This window comes from Trachemys scripta, chromosome 12 (assembly GCF_013100865.1).
Source record: "Trachemys scripta elegans isolate TJP31775 chromosome 12, CAS_Tse_1.0, whole genome shotgun sequence".
Classification (NCBI taxonomy): domain Eukaryota; kingdom Metazoa; phylum Chordata; order Testudines; family Emydidae; genus Trachemys; species Trachemys scripta.
This window is the reverse complement of record NC_048309.1, coordinates 4,273,577-4,299,715: the sequence shown is the minus strand read 5'-3', so window position 1 is coordinate 4,299,715 and position 26,139 is coordinate 4,273,577. Positions and strand designations below refer to the sequence as shown.

Below are 26,139 nucleotides of genomic sequence, written 5' to 3'. Positions count from 1 at the left end.
AGCTAGTTTGGTCCCTCGGTATCTCTGAGACAGCTCTGCATGATAAATGTAATCTGCAAAACAATCTCTCCTCATCGAGTTAGCATCTGACTTTCAAACTGAGCTGACACCACTCAGACCATCACCCAGAGAAGGCCAGTGATGAAGGGTGTTAGCAGCTCAGTTGCTGTGTGACAGTGAGCTGGGGGTGTCTGATCTTGTAGCTCAGGCACAGAACCAAGACTGGGTTCTGTTCTCTGTTCTGCCACAGACTCCCGGGAGACTTCAGACAAGTCTCTGAATTACTGTGGCTCGGTTTCCCCTTCTCGACCAGACTGGGGACAGACCTGATGCTGATTTTCGGAGCTGCAGTACCCACAATTCCACTGAAAGTCATTCAGTGCTGCGGGGGATGAGCACGCTGAAAATCAGGCTCCATGGCATGTTTCTAAAACCAGGCTCTGAAAAAAGAACATGTCTGAAACTTTGGGCCAGTGCTATAGAGGTCTTATGGGGTAGATTCTCAAATGGCAAGCTCTCTGGAAGTGCAGAGCTGTTCTCACTGCAATGCAAAGTAAAGAATTCCATGACCTGCCTTTGGAAACCTTAGTGACGCCAAGAGATGAGACTAGAGAGAGCTTTACAGCCAGTATATAACAGAGCAATGCAGGTGTGACAAGCTACGGTCATAAATGAATTCCAGTGGGGACAAGAGAGGATGCTGGAGGCAGACAAGCTATTTCATGTAAATACCTTCCGGTGCAATGTGGCCTAGGTTAAGATGATCAAACAAACGTATTCAGACACTTTAACAAGAGACCACCTGAGCCATTTGCTTACCCTGTAAGAGATCCAGGGATCTTCAGAGTGGCTGGGGGGGGGGGGAACAAATCAACCAACCTCAGATTATCGCTCACTTGCTGCCCTTCACCCCACCAGTCTGAGCAGGCAGAGAAGCCTGGACTTCAGAGTGGTTAGGTTTACCCCATAGCCCCAGTAAAAGGACATAAACCAGAGGCTTTGAATCACTGAGACATATAATGCTGCAGGGCCCAGGCTGAAGTGTCTGCATGCGTTAGCTAAAGCAGAGGTAACAGAAACTATAAATCAAGGGGCCTAAAGGAGTTAGTGCCCAAATCCCATTGAACTCCCCTAAGTCCCTTAGACCGGGTCTGCAGGAAAAGGTTTGCCAGCATAGTTAGTGCGTTAGAAGCGTGGCCTAGACACGTTCCCCACGTGACGTAAGCTATGCCAGCAAAAGCACTTGCATGCTGGTGACGCTTCATCTACCTTCAGGCTTTTCCCAGTATAGCAATTAGGGGGGTGATTTTTAATGCCGTCGCTATACTGGTAAAAGCCCTAGTGTAGATGCAGCTATATGAGCCTAAAAAGTGCTTTTGCCGGGAGATCTTATCTCACTCCTTGAACCAGCATAAGCTGCGCTACCAGCACTTTTGTCTGGAATAAGCCGTTTTGAGCGCAGGCGGGTTTGCTGGTCCAGCGATGCTGGCAAAGCGTTTCTCGTGTAGATCTGGCCTGCCACTCCTGGCAAAGCTGACACTAAATTAACAACCTTTGCAATTCCACACAGCCTGCACGCGGCTCCAAAAGGAATCTGTGCTCTCTCTACACTTCAGCACTCAAGCAGGGCTACTTCGAAGCTGATTCACTACTCCACATGCCAGCAGTGTCTCTGGCGGGAATCTAGATTCAGGACAGATTTGGCTGCATCCATTCATAGAGCGGCACCAGCCAGCTGCCCCCCTTTTGAATCTGGAGCAATGCTGCAACCTGACACCTGGGGAATTCATCCATCTCCAGAACCACCATTTAAAAAAAAAAAAATCTTCAACTTCCCCACTACTCACTCTGCAGGAGCTACAATACTGCATATGAATGAAACACCAGGCCTGCAGGTTGGTGGCTCCCTTCACACCCTCCTTGCCAGACCTGTTCCCCAAAGAGCCAGAACCAAAAAGCACAATAGCCTACGGTGCAAACTGGATCACACTCCGAGGAGGACCCAGAACCCACGGTCCCAACAGACAGCTCCCCGCTGCTTTTAATTCTAGGGCTCACATAAAGGGGGGAGAGAGGGAGAGAGAATCACATAAAAGAGGGAAATGCTCCAAAACTTTAGTCCTCCAGCTCACACTTATGGTTTCAGCAGGACCATCTGCTAGTGAACTAACTTAGGGCCCGATCCTGCACAGAGGTCCACTGCTGTCCATGGTCTTCTATGCAGCTACAGGGGCTCTGCCTGTCCAGTGCTCCTTGCTGGGCCCTTAAACTAGCTCATTCCTCTCAAAAAGAGGGGAAAATATGATGGTTTCATTTGAGAATCAGTTATAAAATGTTCTCATCTCAGCTGCAATTTCTTCCCCACAAAGGGAATTTGAATGGCAAAAAAAAGAAAAAGAAAAAACCAGTGACCCACCACTGCAGACTTAGAAGATATTCTGACTCAGGATAATAGATGGTTTAATCATCCTAATACTTGTTCCTTCACAGTTTTTGAGCATATACATAAAATAAAACCTAGAAAACAAACTTGGACTTCAAGTGTCACTATGTACCTCCCCTTGGCAAATGTAACTACATCAGACAAACTAGGGCCCTGAGCCTGCCAATGTTTGTGCATCTGAGTAACTTTACACATGCAGGTAGTGCCATTAATTTAATTGGGACAGTTCATTTGAGTAAAGTTACTCACGTGTGTAAGTGTTTGCAGAATCAACCCCTGTCTGACTGCAGGTGACTCTTATCTATGGGCATCTTCATTCATTTATGACACTAAGAACTTGATAAATGTCATAAATTTGTCACGGATGCATTCGCCCCCAGGAATAACCATCCATATCAATTATTTAACTTTCAGACCTCCTCTGTACTATTCGCAGAATCGGATATCACAAAAAGAAAAAGGCAAAACATTATGAAAGACACGGGCAATCTGTACAGAACAGCGTCTTGCATTTGAACCAGGAGGGAGAATGAAGATAAAAAGCTTCTATCATCAGATCTTCCTTTTCTTTAGGTAATGATAGCTGCAAGATGCCATTATGAATGATTGCTCAGTTCCATTATGCCAGGAGTTCCTATAGATGATGCCTTCATACAGTAGCAGTTGTTATCTGTGTCTGTTACTTGTCATCACGTCTGCCTAGGAAGAATTGCATTTTATAAGGTGTAATCACTGTAGATTGGCCTTTATTATCTGAGTGAGGCATGGTGCTACCCATAACCAGGTGAAATGTGTTCTCTTGTTAACTCTTTCCAGGTTCAGAAGACCCATCAAAGCTTTGACTTCAGTTTACAATCCTGATCACAACTCAAACGGGACTCAGCCCCTCTCTTTCTCACACACACATACACCATGTCTAGAGCTCTGAGCCTCACATTCAAACAGAAAAGGGAGACATTCACATGTTGTTATTAAACTTACATCAGAGCCTAATATTGCTTGACAGGAAAGTGGATAGGGAACTGACAGGCTGTATCAGACCTACAGTCCATCTAGCCCAGTATCCTGTCTCTGGCCAGCACCAGATGCTTCAGAGGAATACCTAAGAACCTCACAGTAGCAGATGTGAGATAATCTGCCGGCTACATTAAGTCTCATTCTGGTCCCCTAAAATTAGAGATTGTCTTAATCCCTGAAGCACAAGGTTTAATATCCCTTCCAGAACTGAGGACTCTCTATATTATCCCTATATACGTCCAAACCAGAAAGCCACCATTTGATCACCTGGACTGTGGTCCATAGAGAGATGGCTGGTGACAGGGTCCTTGTTTCTAGCTGCTAAATGCCATAAAGAAGCTAAAAAGAGATTAAGGAGGAGATTTTTCAAAGGCAGGAAGGGCAGTTCCACACCCACTCCCCCTGGGCGTTGAGCGCCTGGCTCTTTGAAAATCTCTCCCTAAATACTTTCCTGGAGTGACTTTGCCATGTGAGTAACTGTTGTAGTTGCCAGAGGGATGTTATTCAGTTGCCAGTGAGAGGGGAGATGGCCACAAATGGGAAGGGAGGCTTCCATCTTCTGGCACGTGGTCCACACCAGGAAAAAACATGACAATCCATAGTACATCTGACTGTCTGTGGCCCTCATAAGGCCTCTCTCTTTGGACCAGCTAACACAGCTGCCTTTGGACTCATCATTGTGCAAGGCCAAGATTTCAAAAGTGACTGGTAATTTGGGGTACCAGACTTGAGACACCTTAAAAGGGGGGGGTGGTTCTGGGGGGGGGAGGGGCTGTCCAGCACTTTCTGAAAATCAGTCTCAAGTTGAGCACCCTAAATTACAGCCCTGGGTAATAAGTGAAACTAACGAAGGAGCAGATCCCAAAGAACTCCAGGAAAGGGCAGGGCCGCCCAGAGGATTCAGGAGGCCTGGGGTCTTCGGCAGCGGGGGGTCCTTCCACTCTGGATCTTCGGGGCACTTCAGCGGTGGGTCCCGGAGCGAGTGAAGGACCCGCCGCCAAATTGCCGCCGAAGACCTGGAGCTGAAGGAGCTCCGGGTCTTGGGCAGCGAGCGGGTCCTTCACTTGCTCCTCGGTGGCACTGAAGGACCTGTCCCACTTGCTCCCCCCGCCCCCCCGGGCGGCCCTGGTAAAGGGAAAGTGGAAAAGATGAAACTTACATTGTAGTCTCATTCCCTGGCCAATTATACTCTTTGCTGTTGCTTTAAATCAGTTTGCATTGGAATGGGTTTCAGGCAGCAATGTTCAGGCAGGCAGGCAGGCAGGCAAACTCCGCTTCAAATATTTTGAATGAATAGCGAGAAAGCAGCCTCCCTTTTGTCTTCAGAATGAGCCTGCACATAGGGGCACCTAAAGGATGGTGCTTCTTTCCATGCAGCCAAGCTCTGGCATGGCAGAAATTTCTTCACCCTTGAGCTGTTTCTCGAGGAGAATCTTAATTCCACAAGATCACCATCATAATTGAGCATTTCGTGCCAAAGGCTGAATGATGTAAGCACCAGTTGGGGGGTGTGTGTGTGTGTGTGTGTGTGTGTGTGTGTGTGTGTGTGTGTGTGTGTNTGTGTGTGTGTGTGTGTGTGTGTGTGTGTGTGTGTGTGTGTGTGTGTGTGTGTGTGAAGAACCACCCTGCAAGCCACAATTTGCATTAAAAGGCATATACATTGGTGGGTGATTAGGCAACGAAAAGTATTTACCTCTGTACTTAGCCAAAGGAGGAAAATTGCTTTCAAGAGCATAAGTGAAGTTTTAATCTCCATGAGCTCATAAAATGAATCACTGGAACAGGAGAATTGCAGACACGCTAGTCAGGTAAATCACTTAGCTTCACAACTTATGAAAGAGACACCGCAGCTCACATTTTTTTACGCATCTAAATCTGCAAAGCTTCATTGGTTAGTCCAGTGGTTCTGGACCGACCACTCGCGGGGCAGCTTGGGGCCCAATCAGCACACAGCTTCAGCCCATGTGACAGGCTCAGGGCCAGACAGGTAGTATAGCTGTTGTGTGGATAGGGCCCCCATAAAACACAGAGAGCTGCATATGGAGCCCACAATGGTAAATAGGTTGAGAACCACTGGCTTAGTCCAACGCAGGCCATGGTAGTGGGCAGTCTCCGACATTGACTGGGCACATAGGCCGAGAGAGCAATATAAATAATATGGATATTTTGTTCTGTTGCACAGCACACATGCACACCCCTATGCATACCCAACACATGCACTGATGTATCAGCAGGTGGTGGGGCCTATCGAGGTACAGATTCTTTTAAGAATGGCTAAAATTGAGCCCCCAAATCCTTAGCCAGACTCCTTCAAACTAAGTGGCTCCTTTGCAAAAGTGCGGAACACCCAGTAGGCTCCAACGCAGGGCGGGAACCAGGCCACTTTTGGGTGTCTGTGAAGGGAATTCGGGGTCTGCCTTTCGGCACTGAATGTTGGGGTGGGGATGGGGCAAGAGAGGTGGGGACCGGTGTATTTGTTAAGGAAAGAAGGCATAGAAAGCCAGCTGCTGTGTATGTCAGACAGAGGTAGCCTGGCCCCCCAGCCTGCCCGGCCAAGACAACAAACACAGAATGCCATGTTTTCTCCGGTTCCCCGGACCCCCTAGCACGGCACCCCAGCCTGTCCCTGCCGTGGGAACGCTCCTCCTGGGAACAACCCTCCGGCCTGTCAGCACTAGGGTAAACAGCTGTCCCAATTTTATAGGGACAGTCCTGATATTTGGGGCTTTTTCTTATATAGGCTCCTATTATCCCCCACCCCCGTCCTGATCTTTCACACTTGCTGTCTGGTCACCCTAGTCAGCACCTCGGACAGCTTCAGCCCTTAGGCCGGCGCCCGCCTCGCTGCACCGGCAGATGTTTGTGCTAATTAATCCCCCCCCCCCCCATCCATCAGCGTCCGCACCCCGTCCCCTGTGTGCAGCCCAGCGATCCGGCGCCGCTCCGCTGGGAGCCCAGCTGGTCTCCAGCACGTCACGATTCCAGCAGCTCCCCGATCCGGGGAGTAGATCTGCGCCCCCCCCCCAAAAAAACCACACGTCTGAGGAACCGAGCAGCCCGTCACGTGGTGGGGCAGGCGGCGGGGGGTATATATAGCCCTGCCTGTATGGCTCGCAATGGTTTCGATGTGTAAAGCGCTTGGGACCAGCGGCTGAATTCTCCAGAGAACCGCAACTGTGAGTCCCCCGCAGCGCTGTGCCCGGGGCCAGGCCAGGGTGTGTCCCGGCAAACAGCCTCTCCAAGGGCGATGCGGGGCGCTCCTTGGCTTCCCCACTACTCCCGAAGCCCCTAGTCCCGCGGCCGCAGCTAAGCAAACTTGGCAGGAAAGCGGCGCCTCCCCCCGGTCGATGTGACCGAAGCGCTGGGGTGGCTGGTACCCCCCGGGGCAGGGCTGGGGAGCACGGGGGGCTGGCCTGGCTGGGGCGAGCCTGGGGCGCCCGGCTTTGAGGGCGGAGATCTGGGGGAGTTTCTATCGCCTCCCTGCCAGGTGTTAAGGGGACAGGGCTGGCTCCTGGCCGCGCGGGGAACCGCCCCAGGGAGAGCTCGGGGAGCTCGATGCGGCTCGCACGGGGGAGGTGCCTGGGTCGGGGCTGCCCGTGGCGGAGGCTCGCAGCGCCCCGCTGGCTCTGGGTAACCCCTCCCGGGCTCTCTTCGCAGGCGCCCAGCCCCAGAAGCAGAGGCGATGAGGATCCGGATGATTTCGGCTGCCTCCGTCCTGGTCCTGCTGTTTCTCCCGTCGGAGAAGGGCTCCCCGCTGGAGCGGCCCCGGGGAGCTGCCCCGGAACTCGCTCTAGTCACCGACCCAGCCTGGGCACTGTGGCCGAGGAGACCGCGGCTGGGGGCCAAGCCCCCGACGCCTTCAGCGGGCACAGAAGCGGGGCCCCCCTCTCTCCACACACCGCTCGGTCCCTGCGGGGCCGGGGGCGCGGAGAGCCCCCCGGAGCTGCGAAGGAAGGAGCGATCGCCCTACTCCTCCAGGCGGAAAGACGGCAGACCCAATTCCCTCGACCTGACCTTCCACCTCCTGCGGGAGTTCCTGGAGATGTCCCGGGAGGAGAGACTGGCCCAGAAAGCCCTGAGCAATAAACTGCTGCTGCAGAACATCGGGAAGTGAGGGCAGGCTGGGGAGGAGAGAGGGGGTGGGGGGGTGTTTTTAGGTTGAACATTTAAATTTATTCTTGTAACAAGTGTCAATGCTGGGGCTGGGGGGGGGGGTCGGCCCGGCGCCCCTGGGGCGCGAAGGGGACCCGGAGCGCGGGGGCAGGAGGGTCGGGGACGGTATAAACCCCCCGCTCCTCCTTCGCTCTTTGGGCGGCGGGGGGTCGCTGCCAGGTGTGCGTCCCACGGGGCCAGGTGTGTTGTCGCTCCGTCCCGCGCCGCTGTTACCTGTGTTCTCTGTGTGCCGTGGATTAAAGCATCGCAGTGGGCGAGCTCGCAATAAACTCTATTTTAACAAGCCTGCTTCGCTTAACGCCTGCCGGCCCTGGCCGCGACTGGAGCCCTCGGGCTTGCGGCACCCAGCCTGCGCGGGCACGATGCCAGGGGGATGGCCGGCCTCTCACAGCGGCGCCCTGAGGTGCTGGGGACGCACGGATAGGGGGAGGGGCTCCCCAGGGCTGCCTTTTCCTAGGGGGGCAGTTCGAACCTCCGACAGGGGCTGGATTTACACGGAAACTCGTTTGTTGGCATTTCGGAGCCGGCTTGACTCCGGCGTTCCATTGGCTCCACACGACCCTGGTTCAGAACCAGAGTGAGACGAGTCCCCGAATGCGCCCCAGGCCGGCAGCGCTGGCCGGGGCACGGATCCTGCGGGGGGCGGGACGGGTCCTGGGCAAAACCAACATCCGCCCTGGTTCTGAGCCCCCCGCGGCCCCGATGCCAGCGGCTGCACAGCAGAGGTCATTGCAGCCACCCAAAGCAGAGCTGGGCGCGGTCGGGGTGTCGTCTGTCCCGGGGGGCGGGGCGGTGTTTGTTTAGAAAGACACGGTCCCAGATGCAGGGACTTCTCCAGTTAGCTTTTTGGGGTAACTACAGCGAAAGGCTGCCAGAGATTCCCCCCCCCCCCGGCAACCCCCCCTGGGGTGTCCCAACTGCTTTCCCAGTGACACGCTGGGACTCTAAGTGCTTTTCAACCAGCATCTAATTCCATCCGACCCACCTGAGATTTCAGGCAAAATCCCGGACGTGAGGCCAGAGGAGTATGCCTTGCTGAAACCCAGGGGCTGCCCACAAAGCCACCCTAGCGTGGCAACCTCTCTTCCCTTCCCTCCTCCCTTCATGCCCATTTCTCCAATCCCGGGCTGCCCAAAGCCAAGAGCAAACGCCCGCAGCAGACTCCTGGAGTCCTTCACTTTCTGCTCCCTGACGGTGCAGAATCGAGATAGCTGCGGCAATCCCTGTTCACCGCCACTGGCACCGATACAGGCAGACAGTGAGTGTGCGTCGGCTCTGGGGTTTATTTAGACGTACATTTCTTTGCACATTATCTGCAGCCCTGGGGCTCCTGGTAAGTGACCACGCTGGCCTTTGCTCTTCTAAATGTAGACAGTCCAGCTTCTAGCAGTCCCATGCTGGCACATGCCACCGGTCACTTCCTCCCATGATCCAGTCGAGCTGCCTTCTCTTCTTCCAAACAAAAATCCAGATGGGTGGACGTGTGATTTCAGATCAGAAAATGTCACCAGGGAAACAAGACACTATAACTCTGTTGGGTTTAAGCTATTGAGCATGGAAGGTGGGCCTGGGAAAAACCAACACAATCATGTTAGAGGTCTGACCTAGTTTCTCTAGTGTCTGAATGAAAGACATTCACACAGTAACATCAATGTCCATAGAGTACATTTCACGGAAATGGAGTTTAATGCTAAAAACAAATGAACACCAGTACTGGGCGTCTAACAACCTTTTAGTCTCCCCAGACACTTCTGCTACAGAAATGCAGGGAGGAAGACACTGCATGGCAGAGGCAGACACACGAAATATCGAAGGATTTTACATGGCTTTCCCATGACATATTTAATGCAGATTTTACATTTTGGCACGTTTCCCTCCAAAGCATCCTGGCTGGAGAGCACAAACGCCATAAATGGCTGAGGCCAGAAGGGACCCTTCTGACGTGCAGGAGCTCAGACTAGCCAAACAGGCCGAGAACTTCACTACAAATTAGAAACAAAAAGCCTGACGTCAGCTGTGCTGAGCACCTACAACTTGTGTCCGATTTGTAGGTGTTCGGTGCCTCTGAATATCAGGATGCTAATGTATTATGTACTATTATTGAGGTAAGAAACCAATGCGAATTACCCAGTGTCTCCCTGCCCAGTCTCAGCCAAGGGTGGCTCTTCCCATGAAAAAGGAGGGCAAGGGCTTGGGGGCAGTGGGGAATCGCCCACCCCAGGAAGCAGAAGGAGCTCTGCACCCACCTTGTCTTGACATCACAGAGCAGGATTGAAGTTACTCCCAAATGGAGTTTCACTGGTTTCTTCACTCTTCCCATCCACCACAGAGGGGTCCTGAAAAAGCAGGAAGGAGCCTATATTCAGTGCTGCTCCAGAGAGCAGAGGCAAGCACCTCATCCCATCCCTTGTAACTCTCTCACCTGCTCTCTAACAGAGGGGGAGGGAATGAGGGAGCTCAGGAACCATCTGTGGTTCAGGGTATTATACCTGGCTTGAAACGCCACACTCCCAGCCCCGGAGAAGGCACACGGCCACTGAGTTCCAAAGGATGATCACCCAGGCCAGCACTGAAAGGCACAAAGCTACAGCCTGGTGGAGAATGAGACACACACCCAAGGCTGTGATCAGATGGGAATGAAGGCAAAGGAATGGGGATGTACAGCAAACAGCAAGCGGTGCCCTCTCTGTAGGAAACATAGAAGCAAGGAAGGCAGGGGACAGTCCATAGGCTCCTGTCAATCCTGTAAACTCCTTGGTGCTGGGACAATCTGTTCTAGGTTTGTACCGCACCTACCACAATGAGGTCCTGGTCTAGGGTAATACAAACAATCATGATATGCCATATTCCCCAGGCCTCCTCAATTGCCCTTCGTTGTGAGGCAGCCCATTCATTCCAGCACCAAAGCCCCCATGTCACGTAGAGCCCCCTCTCGTTGACTGCTGACAATTGCTTACAGCAGCATTCAAGACTCATCAAGAGAGGCCTTTAGGAATCTCACCCCATTTTCAGTTTTCGGCCGGAATCATTTTGGTGGTGACCCTCATTGTGTGTCTATGCCACATCGTGTCCTACCCACCTCTGGCCTCAGCGGGCTGAAAGATGGAGTGCTTCTCTCTGACTGTCTGTTCTTAGAGAACCAGCTAGAGACACTAGGACACAGATGACCCTGAACAGTGGTTCTCAACTGTATCCATATTGCCCCCTCCGCTCCCTTCCACTTAGCTGGGATCTAAACAACCCCGGGTTGATAGTTCAGGATGGAATGGACTTTCAGACAGGTTGGGTGTTTAATCTGTGAGTGCAAGTTCAGTAACTTGGTGCAAATCCATCCAAATAGTGATTTGCATGAGCAATTACCTGATGCATGCACAGGCCACTGTTTGAGAATCTGTCCTCACAGCGCCTCATTAGCTCCATTACAGAAGGGGAAACGAGCACCCATCTCTGCAAGAGCCTTTGAGATGAAAGGCGCTGCACAAGTGCAGAGCATCATTATATTGTAACAATCCTTCAGAAAGAGGAGGACGGGAACAGAGTCTAAAAATACATTTAGTTCGAGCAGGCAAGGTTCAGGTCCCCCAGCCTAGAAGGGAAATAAAGTTTGATCATCACGAAGCTTGTCAGGGATAATGCTTGGGAGTTATTCTGGGGTCTTTTTTTAAAAGTACATTTTTTCCCAGCTGTAAAATAAAATGTAAGAAATACCTAAAACCGTCTATTTTCCACTGGGGATGGGAAGAATAGTTTCATTGTTAAAACAGGGCCATTTATGCACAGTCTGTGCTGGCAAAGAAGTGGTCAGTGATGTTAACTCTTCACATGAGTGCACCTCAAGTTCTTAACGGCTGTTGGTGAATAGTTACATAGAATCTGGCCCAGTATCTCACAGTTGAGAGAAGGATGAAAAAGGGAGCCACTGGCTGCTTCCCTGATCCTGGACAGGTTCTCTTTGAAAAGGCTGATCTTCAGAAAGATCTGGAAGTGTAATAACCATACCGAGGTGAACGGAGGTTCTTTAAATACATTAGGAGCAAGAGAAAGATGAAGGAAAGTGTAGGTCCTGTACTTAGAGGGGAAGGAGAGCTAATAACTGATGTCACCAAGACGACTGAGGTTTTTAATGCCTATTTTATTTCAGTATTCACTAAAAAGGTTAATGGTGCCCAGATACTCAACACAATTAATATTAACAACAAGGAGGAAGCAGTGAAAGCCAAAACAGAGAAAGAACAGGTTAAAGAATATTTGGATACATTAGATATATTCAAGTCAGCAGGGCTTGATTAAGTTCATGCTAGGGTACTTAAGGATCTAGATGAAGCAATCTTGGAAACATTAGCAATTATCTTCAAGAACTCGAGGAAGAAAGGTCAGGTCCCAGAAATCCAGAGAAGGGCAAACTTAGTGCCTATCTTTAAAAAGAGGAACAAAGAGGACCTGAAGAATTATAATCCAGTCAGCCTAACTTCAACACCTGGAAAGATACTGTCCATCAGTTTGTATGCAGCTAGCGGATAATAATAAAGGAGAAGGTTAAGAGGTGACATCTAAGTATCTTTATGGGGGAACACATATTTGATAATGGGCTCTTCTATCTGGCAGAAAAGTATAACACAATCCAATGGCTGGAAATTGAAGCTAGATAAATTCAGATTGAAAATAAATTATACATTTTTAATGGTGAGAGTAATTAACCATTGGAACAATTTACCAGGGGTCGTGGTAGATTCTCCATCAATGACAATGTTTAAATCAAGACTGGATGTTTTTCTAAAAGCATCTGCTCTAGGAATTATTTGGGGGCAGTTCTCTGGCCTGTGCTACCCAGGATATCAGACAAGATGATCACAATGGTTCCTTCTGGCCTTGGAAGCTACGAATCTTTAATAGGGTTATAAGCAATACCCAGCATGGACTTGTCAAGAACAAATCATGCCAAACCAATCTAATTTCCTTCTTTGACAGGGTCATCAGCCTAGTAGATGAGGAGGAAGCAGTAAACATGCTATATCTTGATTTTAGAAAGGCTTTTGACATAGTCTTACATGACATTCACATAAGCAAACTAGTGAAATGTGGTCAAGATTAAATTACTATTAAGTGGGTGCATAACTGATTGAAAGACTGTACTCAAAGAGTAGTTATCAATGAGTTGCTATCAAAATGGGAGAGCATACCTAGTGTGGTCCTGGGGGGCCAGTACTATTCAATATTTTAATGAATGACGTGGGTAATGGAGTGGAGAGTATGCTTATAAAATCTGCCGGTAACACCAAGCTAGGAGGGGTTGCATTTCAAGAACTTTGGAGGACAGGATTAGAATTCAAAATGATCTTGACAAATTAGAGAATTGGTTTAAAATCATCAAGATCAAATTCAGTAAAGACAAGTGCAAAGTAATTCACTTAGGAAGGAAAAACCAAATGCCCAATTTCAAAATGGGGAATACCTGGCTAGGTGGTAGTACTTCTGAAAAGGATATGGGGTTTTTGTGGATCATAAATTGAATACGAGCCAACAATGTGACGCAGTTGCAAAAAAGGCTAATATAATTCTGGGGTGTATTAACAAGAATGTTGTATGTAAGACATGGGAGGTGACTGTCCCACTCTATTCTGCACTTATGGGGCCTCAGCTGGAGGACTATGTTCAAATCTGGGTGCCACTCTTTAAGAAAGATATGGACAAATTGGAGAGAGTCCAGAGGAGAGCTAGCAAATGATAAAAACCCTGACCTATAAGGAAAGGTTAAAAAATCTGGGGATGTTTCATCTTGAGAAAAGAAGGCGGAGGGGAGATCTGATAACAGTCTTCCAAATATGTTCAGGGCTGTTAGAAAGAGGACAGTGACCAATTATTCTCAGTGTCCACTCATGGTAGGACGAGAAGTAATGGGCTTAATCTGAAGGGAAATTTAGAAAGTTTACCTAACTATAAGGATAGTTAAACTCTGTAATAGGCTTCCAAGCCTCCACCATTGGAGGTTTCTAAGACCAGGTTGGACAGAGACTTGTCAGGGATAACTTGATCCTGCCTCAGTGGAGGGGGCTGGACTTGGTGACTTCTTGAGGTCCCTTCAAGCCCTATTTTTCCATAATTCTATTATTCTAACAGTCAGAGGATTGTTTCTGGCATTTGGAGAACTCTGCCTGCAAAAGTAAGTGCCCAGTATGAAAATAGGGAAGACTAATATATGAAAGGTGACCAGCAATGGGGGACGATTCCCGTGCACCAGTTCGCATTCTCTTCCCTTCCCACTTCTGCAGGGATTTATTGCTGCAGCTTGGCCAGCAGCACTGTCTCCTCTGCATCTAAAGGACACAAGTTACACCAGGTTTTGGAGTTAGACCCATCACAGCTGCTGCAGTGCAGTGGTAGGGTGGTGCTGAACTGGTCTCAGAGCCTTCCATGGGTAAGGTATTGAATGAAGATCCCACCCACCCATGGTGACTATCCAGAAATTAAAGATTCCAGAACATTTCTTGAATAATAGAGGAAAAAACCCCAGCACTTACATTTAGAGAAAAACAGGTTTTTCAGTTCACTGACAATGCCAAAAATTGGGGAGAGGGGAGGGATTATTTCTGGTCAAACTCAAGAAAAAATGTCCAGTGAATTTTCAGTGAATCAAAAAGTCCATAAAAAGATCATATCAGGCCAAACTAAATGTTTTTCTTCAACCCAAAATGAAATGTTTCATTTCAGTTTCAGGCTTCTTGACAAACCTTTTGGTATTGTTCCTTTAATAACATTAAAAGACATTTCTAAACAAAAAATGTCATTTCAGACCAAGTATCAGAGGGGTAGCCCTGTTAGTCTGAATCTGTAAAGCAACAGAGGGTCCTGTGGCACCTTTAAGACTAACAGAAGTATTGGGAGCATAAGCTTTCGTGGGTAAGAACCTTGCATCTGAAGAAGTGAGGTTCTTACCCACGAAAGCTTATGCTCCAATACATCTGCTAGTCTTAAAGGTGCCACAGGACCCTCTGTTGCTTATTTCAGACCAAAACCATGGAAACATTTCATTTTGAAAATGCCAAATCAAATGTGGATTATTTGGATTATTTCTGGGGCGGGGGGGGGGGTGGAATTCCAGCCACAACAATTAAGGTGAAACTGACACAAATGTTTCCTTGTTGCCAAATCTGCATTTTTTCCCCATTAAGAAAAAAAACCATGTGGATGAACAATTGTTCCCAGTTCCATTTTGTTCTCTCTCTGGGTGTAACAAACTCTGGAAGTATCCGAGGGGTAGCCGTGTTAGTCTGGATCTGTAAAAAGCGACCAAGAGTCCTGTGGCACCTTCTAGACTAGCAGACGTATTGGAGCATAAGCTTTCCTGGGTGAATACCCACTTCTCAGCTGGAAGGTTTCCTGGATCACTTCCCAATGCCACACAATGTATTGCTAACGCACCCACACTAATGTGCAATCAATGGACACCCAGCTGGAGTGACAACAGATAGCCTCAAACTGAGGATCTCACTGACCTGGCTGCAGCCAGATGCCACAGCTAGTCCCCCCTCCGCGCTGCCTTTGGCGGGACTGGCACCGCAGTTGCTTGGGTCAACCTCCTTCTTGCTCTCGGCTGAGCTGTCCGAGGTGCTGAATGTCTCGGCTGGGACAAAGCAAGTGGCTTCTTCTGGGACAAAGCAAGTGGCTTCTTCTGTCTCAGTAGCTCCCCTGCCCTGGGCTGCGGATTCAGCTGGGGTGTCAAGGGCATTTCCCGTGGGGTTATTTTGGAGGGCAAGATTTGGGGCGATCATTGGCAAGGCGTTGCTAGACACGGCAGCTTCTGTCCCGGACCCCTGAGCATCTCCCAGGATGCATGATACAGCAGCCCCATCTGAACCAGCTGCATCCTTCTAAAAAGCAAACACCAGGGAGGGGGAAAGGGAGGTGGCGAGAAAAGCTGTAAGGGAAATGCTCGGGTGGGGAAGGAATTTATACCTGATGCCTTCTAGAAACCTTGTCAAGACGTGGGGGAGATGGGCCGAATGACCTGACCAGGATTTTTCCTTCTCAAACATCTCTGACAATGGGTCAGAAGGGTGCTGCTTCAGGGTCCAGTGTCTTTAATGACACCATCTATCACTGGAACAAGGGTGGGCTGGGGGCAGGATTTCATGAATCCTGAACTCCTCCACTCCCTCAGCTCTGCAACTCCTCTGTGAAGCACTTTCAGGATAGTGTAGGATGGGGGGGGGTTAAGTTGGGAGGGTGCAAACAGGTCTCAGGACAGTCACAACCACCAGGTTGCTCAATGGGGGGAGAGGCGGGTTCTGGTCTGGAGAAGATGAGGGCCATTGGCCTAGACCACCCTAATGGGGATTATATTACACATGTGCACACTGACCCGTCACACGCGCTTGGCTATGCATACACGCCTCACTCGTATGTCACGCATGAGTGTGTCCCTGGCTGTTGAGAGGACAATCCTACCACAGCACGTGCGTGGCCCGGGTCCTTCCGCATCCCTGTTGTAGTGATCAGGAGAGTCCTGAAGCCATTACCTGCTGGGCAGTGCCCGGCTCTCTCTCCACTCCCTCTTTGCCAGCTGGGACATCCGACTCCGCAGCTTGAGATGAACCTGGTAGTTTAGCCACAGCATCAGTTTCCCCAGCAGTTTCACTCTCAGCTTCCTTTAACATCAGGGCTTTTCCTTCGGCCTCCTCTTCCTTTCCATCCGCAGGGACGTTCAGGGGCTCCTCTCTGCCCTCACTGTTGGCCACTTGCCCTTCTGCCACAAACTCTGCTGCTGCACCTTCAGCATCCCCCCACACCGCATCTTCCTCTCCTTCCTCTGCCCCTTCTTCAGACTCATCAACTACAAGGATAATAGATAGCCCTGGCAGTGTGAAAGGGATGCAGACAGCACCTAGTCCAGATGGGCACAGACCCCTAGATTTCATAGGGGCCGGCCGTCAGCAGAACTGTCAGCTGAGGACGTCTCAGAGCAGGGGAACCCCTTGGTCTATCCATTTACAGGGAAATAGGAGAATTACTGAAAATACCCAGCGGTCCCTCCCCAGCGTGAATGGATTCTGGGGAAGAACAACTCAAATGGGGATTCTGCTGACGGGGAAGGAGCCGAGCTGGATTCCTGTACCCAGAATGGAATAGAGATTGGAACCCGGATCCAAAGCCCATTGGGGTGAATAGGAACCTCTCCACTGACTTCAGTGGGCTTTGGATTCAACCCTGGGTGCTTCCCTTTAGGAGGAAAAGGTTCCCCAACTGAACACAGCACAAAGGTACCAAGAGGTGCTGGTTCTGTGGCATCCTACACCACGTCTCTCATTCTCTTTGCTCACCAGCAGTCTCCCTCCCTGCCTCTTTCCTTCACTCATTCATGAGAAATGCATCCAATGAACACAGCACTGCACCTCCAATGCGTCCATCCCAGGACACAGAGTGGAGAACCCCAAGGAGGCGGCTTTCAGAGGAGCAGCCAATGGGCCTCTGGTAGGTGTAACAGGGACAAACGTCCAATGCAAGGAAAAAGGCTCTCGGCTCCTCCCCGACAAAGACAGGACAACGGCTGGATTCTGACACCCTTGCTGATATTCAGGAGTACACATTGTCCCACTGAAATCAGCGACCAGTGAAATGGACAAGGTGGCAGAACTGGGACACAAGTGACATTAGAATCAAGAAAAGGAGGAAAGTTTTTACACTGGTTGAAGTAGCCCCTGATACCACGGTGAACGGAGCATTGTGAGCTTACAGACAGACCAGCAAACCCTCCTCTCCAAGGCTCCCATTTCTGACCAGCCCGGATCATTTCCTCTCACCTTTAATGAAGTCCAACTGATACAGCACCCGCTCCTCGGCATTGAAATCCACAGCATAGTGCTCCATATTGTCATAACCAGACTCCAGCGCCTCCACTTCACAGCTCTGGGTCACCTCAGAAATTCTGGGAAAGGAAATGAAGATACGATCCCAGATGATCCAGTCCCTCAGAGAAATTGGGGTCAGAATGTGAACATAAAAATAGGGAGTTCTACTTACTTCTGTATGAGAACTTTGGAATTCTGAGTAGACCGAGAAGGAGAAGAGAAGAAAGGTGAGATTATGGGAATAGAACTAAAATCAAGGTAAAAACTTGGCGAGTGTGTGTGTGTGTGAGAGACACACACACACACACACACCCACACACACAACAGATGGAGTTCCCACATAAGAACAGCCACACTGGGTCAGACCAAAGGTCCATCTAGCCCAGTATCCTGTCTTCCGACAGTGGCCAATGCCAGGTGTCCCAGAGGGAATGAACAGAACAGGGAATCATCAAATGATCCATCCCCTGTCACCCATTCCCAGCTTCTGACAGAGGCTTGGGCACCATCCCTGCCCATCCTGCGCCTTATAAAGGATTCACACTGTGTATAAATCCAATACACCACATTTAGGGTTTGGCTTAATTGTGAACGCAAACAACAACAAACAAGCACAAAGCCCAGCCCAAGTGCTCTCCTCGAGCCTGGATGTTCTTAGGGTTTTCCCTACAGAAGCTGTCTGCTCAAGAGCCTAGTTTCCTCTGCCTTAAAAGTGGTGCCAACTCCTTATTCCAGAGCCATACCTTCCTTGACTTGAAGGATCTCAAGCAAGAGGGTGACTCCAAGCTATCAAGGTGTTGGTGGGAAAGGAAGACATGACTCCATTCCCATGGCACTGAGTTGCAAGCCTGCCTTGAAAAGCAAATACATGCCTTGCTTATATTTTAAAGCCAGTCTTGTCCTACTCATGACTTCCCCCTACCCTGTTCATCTCTTGGCTCTGGGAAACAAAGTATACTGGTTCTCCGTGGCAACAGGAGACCCAAGATTGAACAAGGAGACCACGGCCACTCAGACCTCCTGCTACGTTACCTGCACAAAGACGGCCATCTGCAGCTCCTCCATGGACTGCAACGCTGCATCCACCAGCTTGGAGGATGACTCAGTGTGTTCACTGTACGACCTGGTGAGGGACTTCAGGTGCTGGGTCTTCTCCTCCTGTTCATAAGTGATCCTCTGCAGCATAATCTTCCTCCTCTCCTCCAAGATGGCATACATGCGGTCAAACTTCTCACACAGAGCCTGCTTCTGGGCCTTGCCGTTGTCCTGCTCGAAGGATGCAAAGAGCACAGTCACCAACTCAATTGGCTTGGCTTAGACATCGGTTTCGACAGTTGATTCATGAGGTGAGGAGCCCGGGCTGAATATACTTTTTCATTAGTAATACTAGAGCTGAAATTTGTATTGAGCATTTCAAAAAAAAAAAAAGGATTCCAACGCCCCCCAAAGCTATAGAGGATGAAGCATGATTTCATAATTGAAGCAAAGATCTGGGTAGAGTGAAGTGAAAATTGGAATTTCCATCCCGTGGGAAATTCTGATATTTTGACATTGGCTTTAGTTGGGATGAAGTTGACATCTCAAAAAAAATTCACCCAATGAAACCTTCCCAAAAATGCCAGTTTTGAAACATCATTTCTGGAGTTCATTTCCTGTGCCACAGTCAAGTGACTCCCATAATGCACTATGCTGCTCAGTCAGCTGAGATCAACATGCATCATGGGAGATGCAGTCCAGATAAGGAGCCTGCCCCATATGAGAGAATGGGAACATAAAACACCCAAACTACATCTTGCATGAGACGCCACAGTTCTATAGGCAAATACAGACTAATGTTGGACTGACTCAAAATGAAATGTTTCAGGTCAGCTCACCAAACCAAAATATTTCAAGCTGGGTTGACTGAAAGCAAAATGTCCTTTATCCCAATGGAAAATTTAAAATATTGAGCAAACACGAAAAACAGCAAAGACCTTTGACTTTGCTGAAACTACAGGTCATTTTGACAAAAAATTCCTGAGAAGCTTAGCTGTGGGAGTCAGGACTCCATGGTTCTAATCCCAGATCCACCACTGTGTGATCAAGATACATCCCCACTGCTTTGCAGCCTCCCCAACTGCAAAAGGGGATAATGAACTTCTCTACCTCACGGGGAGGTTGGGAGGCTTAATTCATTATTGCCAGTAGAGCCCTTTGACAGCCTCAGATGGAAGGTACCTTAGAATGATATCTTAGGCACTTGGCCGCTGAAATGCAGCCCCACAAAAGCCAGCTAGAGAAACATCACTCATTGTATCACAGTGCAAAGAAAAAACTATTAGGACATAACAGCAAATTCCTGTCATGGAGTGTCCATGCAGAGCAGACCGGGACTTTGGCTTTCCAGGTCGTCTTCAAATGCAGCAAACTAAAGGAAAAATGCATCTGTGCCAACAGCAGGAGCTTCCAAACTATCTGGGCCTAACGAGCTTCCCCTCTCTGAGCTCAGAACTGTTTTATGGGGTTCCCCCTCCTCCTCCCCAAACAGGATCCTGAAGACCTGCATGCAGTACCTCGATGTTCTTGCATGTGCCTTGCAAGTTATCGATGAAGACCTGGATTCTGTCATTGGTGGCCACAAGGGCTCCAATCCCATCTGTCAGCGCAGACTGTGGGAAAGAGAGAGAGTGCGCTCAGATCATTTACCATTCAGCACCGAGAACATGGCCAGCAGCACACAAGACACCAGGAGAAGATGGTCCAAGCTCCAAAGAGCCTGCCGCTGTGACAGCCCATTCCCTTGTTCACTACCACCCTGGTTCCCAGCACAGGTGCCTGCTGTGGTGGAAGGCAAGCGTCACATTTTCAAAGACAAGAGAGAATGGCTTCATGCTGTCACCATGTGTGTAGTGTTCCCGAGCACCTCTTCCGGGGGGTGCTGGATAAATAAGACATCAGTATCTTCCCACCCCACCCCAAGACCCATCTAAGTCTCTGTACATCTGTTGACAGCACTGTCCCCACCAAAAACACACAGTCTGGCTTTGAATTTCTCTCACCAAGTGCAAGTTAGAGTGTAGGACTGGAATCAGGAGACCCACAGCATCCTGATCCCAGTGTGACTTTGAGGAAGTCATGGTCTTACCTCCATACGTCAGCTTCTCCATCTGTTAGGAGGAGATAACATGTGCCTGACATGGGTGTTGTGAGACTTAATTAATGAGCATAAAAGTCTTTGAGATCCTTAGGTGGACAGTGCTGGCATACTGTGTGCACCATCTCCCTACCTCCCCCACACCCCAATGAACCTCTGGTCTATCTTGTTGCATGTTCTGCATGGTCCCTATATACTAGTGGGGTGAATGAACAGTAACGCTGAACTCAGCACCTGAAGCTTCTGAATGGTCTTCTCTAGTGGGCAGGACCTACACTGGATGCAGTGGGAGAACTGCTGGTATATAGGCATAATTTTAAATCTTCATTTTGTCTAGGACCCTCGCAGCAGAGCCTGGAGTGGACAAAAGTCTGCGCTCTCAAAAGTCTGAGATGCCCAACGCTCTCCCATCCACCCTGGTAGCAATGATCCAGGTACCAGGCACCCCTGTGAGCAAATGCCAGGGAGAGGCCAACCTTCTGTTTCATGTAGATGTCCGACAGGGGAGCTACTTCACACTCCTTGTGCTCCCCGAAGACCTTGCAGAGGGAGCAGGTGGGCACCCCACACGTCATGCAGTAGATGTTGATCTTTTCTTCCTCATGCTCTTCGCAGCTTGGGTGTTCTGTCTTTAACAGAGGTCTGGAGCTAAATGGGGGGAGACGGCATATGAGAGAGAGGCGGAAAGGCGGAAAGTCAAGATGGGGTTTTATTTTTTCTTCCTCCTACCAGTGCCAAGGCCTGAAGCCCAATAGGGTAGATGCTGAGAAGTCAGTACTGAGACCCAGGCTCCAGGGCAGAGGTGGGCAAAGTACGGCCCACGGGCCACATCCAGCCCATGGGACCGTCCTGCCTGGCCCTTGAGCTCCTGGCTGGGGAGGCCAGCTCCCGGCCCCTCCCCTGCTGTTCCCACTCCTCCGCAGCCATGCCGCCGCGTGGGCAGCGCTCTGGGCGGCGGGGCTGCGCGCTCCTGCAGAGCAGCGCGGCAGGCTCCGGTGGGAGGTGTGGCTCCAGACATGCTGCTCTGAGAGGCATAGTAAGGAACCGGGGCTGGGGGGTTGGATATGGGGCAGGGAGTTCCAGGGGGCAGTCAGGGGACAGGGAGCAGGGGGGGTTGGATGGGGCAGAGGTTCAGGGGGGCAGGGGATGGGGAATGGGGGGATTGGATAGGGGGTGGGGCCGGGGGGCGGTTAATGGCGGGGGTGGTCAGGGGACAAGGAGCAGGAGGGGTTGGATGGATTGGGGGTTCTGAGGGTGGCAGTCAGGGGGCGGGAAGTGAGAGGGGGCAGATGGGGGCAGGGGCCAGGCTGTTTGGGGAGGCACAGCCTTCCCTACCCGGCCCTCCATACAGTTTCACACCCCGATGAGGCCCTCGGGCCAAAAAGTTTGCCCACCCCTGCTCCGGAGCAATGGAAACCAACCAGCTGCAGCGCTAGGTGAGCGGTGCCCTCTGCTAGGAGTTCTGCACTGGTGTTAGTACCACAGAGGCTCACCTCATTTCCGTCCTACCAAAATCAGCAGGAACAGGAAATGAACAAGGGGAGGCAGCATCCAGTGGATGGGAGGAGGTCAGGAGATCTGGGTTCTGCTCCCAGTCCCCAACTGAGGGCCAGTCACTTCCCACTCTGTGCCCCTCACCCCCTTGGTCTATCTTGTCTACTTACACTGTAATCTCTTTGGGGCAGGGACTGTCTCTCACAATGCGTACGTACATCAACGGGGCACCCCAGCTCTGCTGACTTTAGTAAGGAAGATTCCCCCCTTTTTTACTTCTGTTAGCCCTGCAGAGCCAACCCAGCTGAGAGCGGGGAAGCAGGGTTCTGTTCCCGCTTGTGGGTCATCAACAGACTCGTTTGCTAAGTTCTACTTGCAGACGTGCAAACGCCCCGGAGGCAAAGGTACTATAGAAAGCAGTTTGGCCTGTAAGACCTTTAGTACAAGGTGATGATGCATGAAAAGGAAAGACTCCAGTTTTTCTCTCAGATCCCACAGTGAGTTAACGGTTAGAAAAACTCTTTTTTTGACTTATGAAGTGGGCAGGTTTGATCTGGAGTTGCCATCTCGTTTACACAGAGGCAGTCGAGTCGGTCGTAATCTATGGAATCAACGCTCTTACGCAGAAGACATTGATTAAAGAAAACAGTGACAACGATAGACACAACCAGGCTTCCCCACAGGCTGATGTTTAGCTTTGATTTCTTTCTTTACCAGGGAGTGGAGCCTGTCTGGAACTCTAGACAGTACACAGAGACCTCTAATGGCTGAATAATATTTTGCAAGGAGACACGTTACAGAGTCTGCAGGCTGTACTGATTCTCTCTCTCTCACACACACACACACACACACACACACCCCGTGTTGGGATACCTCGCTGACTCCTGTTTGTAAATATCAATGATGTTCTCCACGAGTAGATTCCTCTGCAGGCCATAGACACCGTGCCTGTCCAGCACCACCTCATGGCGACAGGATGGGCAGCGAAAGCGGCCTGCGGAGCCCAAGGTTGTCCCACGAGACTGAAAGACAAAAAGGATCTTCATTAGATGCCGCTACAGGTGGGTTGCTCAGCTGGCCACAGACTGGTTTGATAGGAATCACATGACCCGAAGCACCCTCTGCCAACCTGTCACATAGGAAGCAAAATGAGAGGAGGGTGCACTTTTAAAGGGAGGGATTGCAGTGCAGCAGCTAAGTGTAAACACAGGATATTTAATAGCCCAAAGGCAGGTGATGAAAATCCCCCAGGACAACAGAAGGGTTGGAATAAGAATATGCATAACCCCTCAGCTATGCTGAGCCATCCGCACATGACTCAAGAAGATAATTCTGGTACTGCTACCAGAAAGAAAACTTAATGTTTCAAGAGAAGGTTATTCCACTCAGTTCTTCTCAGTTAATTTCAATCAGATAAGGAATTAGCCCTTCAATGTCAGTGGTGATCATGCAAAGAGCCATGAAGGAGTTAAAAAGCTATTAAAACTTCAGGGTATCACCATACCCAACATTGCTGTCTGCTGTGATGTGAGAACATTAACACTTTATGCTGAGGGAGATCCTGATCCCATGGCCCAAGCACAGGATTAAAAGCATCTATATTGTGATCATGGCTCAAACAGATTCCCAGCATAGCCTTGTGCATGTCACTTCACCCATCAGTGACTCCATCTTCGCATCTGTAAAATGGAGACAGTAAGACTTACAGACCTGTCTCAGGTGTGGTGGTGCTTCTTAATAAAATGCCATGTGTTACTATGAATGCCCAGATTGCCACCACAGAAAATGATGCGTCACTGAGCTGCCAATGTGCCAGCCCATCCCTTATGAACACACTAGAATAGTTTTTCCTAACATGTTTGGCAACTGCAGCCCCTCGTGTCTATAGTCAGCTCACCCACATTTCTCGCTCTTGTGCATACAGACATCGCTTGACTTTTTGGGAAACTTTAGTCATTTTGTTAGAGGCCCGTTACGCACAAACTTCTCTACAACACTGCTAGGTGTATGTTATGACTGCCTGGAGCAGACAACCATCATAGCTACTACTAGATCACCTCTATGTTCTCTTGCCCCAGAAATGAAGCACTTCGCATTTTCGTACATTTTAAAAGGACATTGGTCCCTTAACAGGGGAATCAGATGCATGAGTAACGCAAGCTGGGTCCCTCCCAACTTTCTGCTCAAGCTTTCTATACATTAACTTTATAAATAGACGGTGTTCCTTGATTTGGGAGGGGGGTGCAGGATGAGGAAACATGGGACAGATGTAAAAGGATGGTCTTGTGGTCAAGGCACTTGACTGGAACTCAGATGATCGACATTAGTCCTGGCTCTGCACACAGGCTCCCGGTGTGACCTTGGCCAATTCATTTCACCTCTCCCCATCTGTGAACAGGGGATAGTTCGCTCCTACCTCATAGCAAACTGGGCTGTTAAAATCATTGTTTCTGAGGCTCCCAGGTCCCTTGACAGAGGGAGCTAACACAGCCCTGACCAGCGGGAAAGGAGTTCAGTGGATTCATTTCCTTTCCTGAGAGGATTGTGTGTGTGAAAATTTAGCAGAAGCTGGAAAGGGTTGATGAAGAGGACAATTTGGGGGCACTCCCCTTTCCTACCCAAATGATCCATCCATATTCCAACCGTGTGACCTCTTCCCGCCTACTTACAAACACAGACGCAGGACCCTGCAGTATCAATTGGATTACATAAATAAAAAAAACCCTCTCCCCAGGAGCAGAAGGCTGCAAGTGGGATTACTCACCTGAAATATGTCATTGGCACATTTCCGGCACAGGTTGTGCTGACAAGGCAGGATTACCACAGGTTTGGTGAACATCTCCAAGCAAATAGGGCAGATGAGCTGCCTCTCCAGGCTGTCGATGGGGTGATCCCTCCGATAGGAGTTGTATTCCATTTGGATCGACATGACAAGAAAGCCAATGCAGCCCTCGACTCTCCCTGCTCCCCCAAACCCAGCAGCACTCAAGCAACAGAACAAGGAAGCACCGAGGAGGAGCCCAGGAAGATATGGAAGGGGAAAGCAGCCTGCCAAACACGTTAAGTGCTGGATGCAGCTGTTGGCCTGGTGGTCTCTGGGGCTCTGCTTCAGCTCCACTTTAGGACTCCAGGAATTTGATGGCTAAGGCTATTCTCCTCTCATGTTCCTATTAAGGTTCTTGCTCATCTCTGGAGGGAAAGAAGGCTCACTCAGTCTGACTTCATAGCCCAGTGTCAGTGTATTACCCAACAGAGACGTCCACTGTAGGTGGTGAAGCGAAAAAGGACTCAAGCACATTTGAATAAGTTCATACAGAGCCAGGGTGCACACACCCAGGCATCCAGTACGCATAAGCTCTTTGGGACAGGGGTTCCCCTAGTGCAAGGAAGCCCTAAAATCTGACTGGGGACCTTTGAGTGCTGCTGAAATATAAACAATGTGAGATTGAGAGCCGTTAAAAGAACAGGCAGGAGACAAGCTCAGCAGTTTGATTAGGGGATGGAGAGAGGGTTGCATAATGGCTACTTCTCCTACCACAGCAGCAGTAGACTAACTGCAGGATAAATCTTGATCTTGCACAGCATCCATTACTGCGACTCAAATAAGAGGTTGCAAAGTGAGGAAGGATGATCCAGTGGTTGGAGCACTAGCCTAAGACTTGGGAGATCTGGGCTCAAGCCCCTGCCACAACCCTCCTGAAGGACCTTGGAAAGTCACTTATCCTCTCTGCCTTGGTTTCCCCATCTGTACAAGGGGGACAATCACACTGCCCTACCTCACAGGGTGTTGTGAGGATAAATACATTAAAAGATTGCGAGGTGCTCAGATAGTATGGTGTCCGCGACCACGTATCTAAGATGGAAAAGGCAACCTCTCCTTTTTAATGTGTTCTTGACAGACATGTGCACTGTTTTCCCACACCCTATGGATTCTTAGCTCTATCAAGGCAAAGATATGATGTGCTAGCTTACAGGCTTCACATGATGTATGCTAGTTCCCATTTTATTCAAATGGTCTCGTTATATGATAAAAT

At 49.8% G+C, this 26,139-nt stretch overlaps 1 protein-coding gene across 1 annotated transcript; it reads right to left on the bottom strand.

Annotated features, from left to right (window-relative positions):
- Positions 1–9,891: 9,891 nt before the first annotated feature.
- On the bottom strand, positions 9,892–25,034 carry LOC117885988 (tripartite motif-containing protein 54-like). The gene is made up of 11 exons (XM_034787594.1): positions 24,854–25,034; positions 24,579–24,586; positions 22,979–23,127; positions 21,088–21,253; positions 20,031–20,126; positions 18,511–18,744; positions 17,651–17,673; positions 17,431–17,555; positions 16,150–16,463; positions 15,127–15,501; positions 9,892–9,969 (listed from the first exon to the last, which is right to left on the bottom strand). The coding sequence occupies exons 1-11, from the start codon at positions 25,032–25,034 to the stop codon at positions 9,892–9,894; spliced, it is 1,749 nt and encodes a 582-aa protein (XP_034643485.1).
- Between the last annotated feature and the right edge of the window lie 1,105 nt (positions 25,035–26,139).

Excerpts from the sequence above, each read along its gene's own strand:
- LOC117885988 (XM_034787594.1), bottom strand. The coding sequence starts at position 25,034 with ATGTCGATCCAAATGGAATACAACTCCTATCGGAGGGATCACCCCATC. Across the intron at positions 21,254-22,978 it reads TACAAACAGGAGTCAGCGAG|ACCTCTGTTAAAGACAGAAC; the intron begins GTATCCCAACAC and ends ATTTAGCTCCAG. Across the intron at positions 20,127-21,087 it reads ACATCTACATGAAACAGAAG|TCTGCGCTGACAGATGGGAT; the intron begins GTTGGCCTCTCC and ends TCTTTCCCACAG.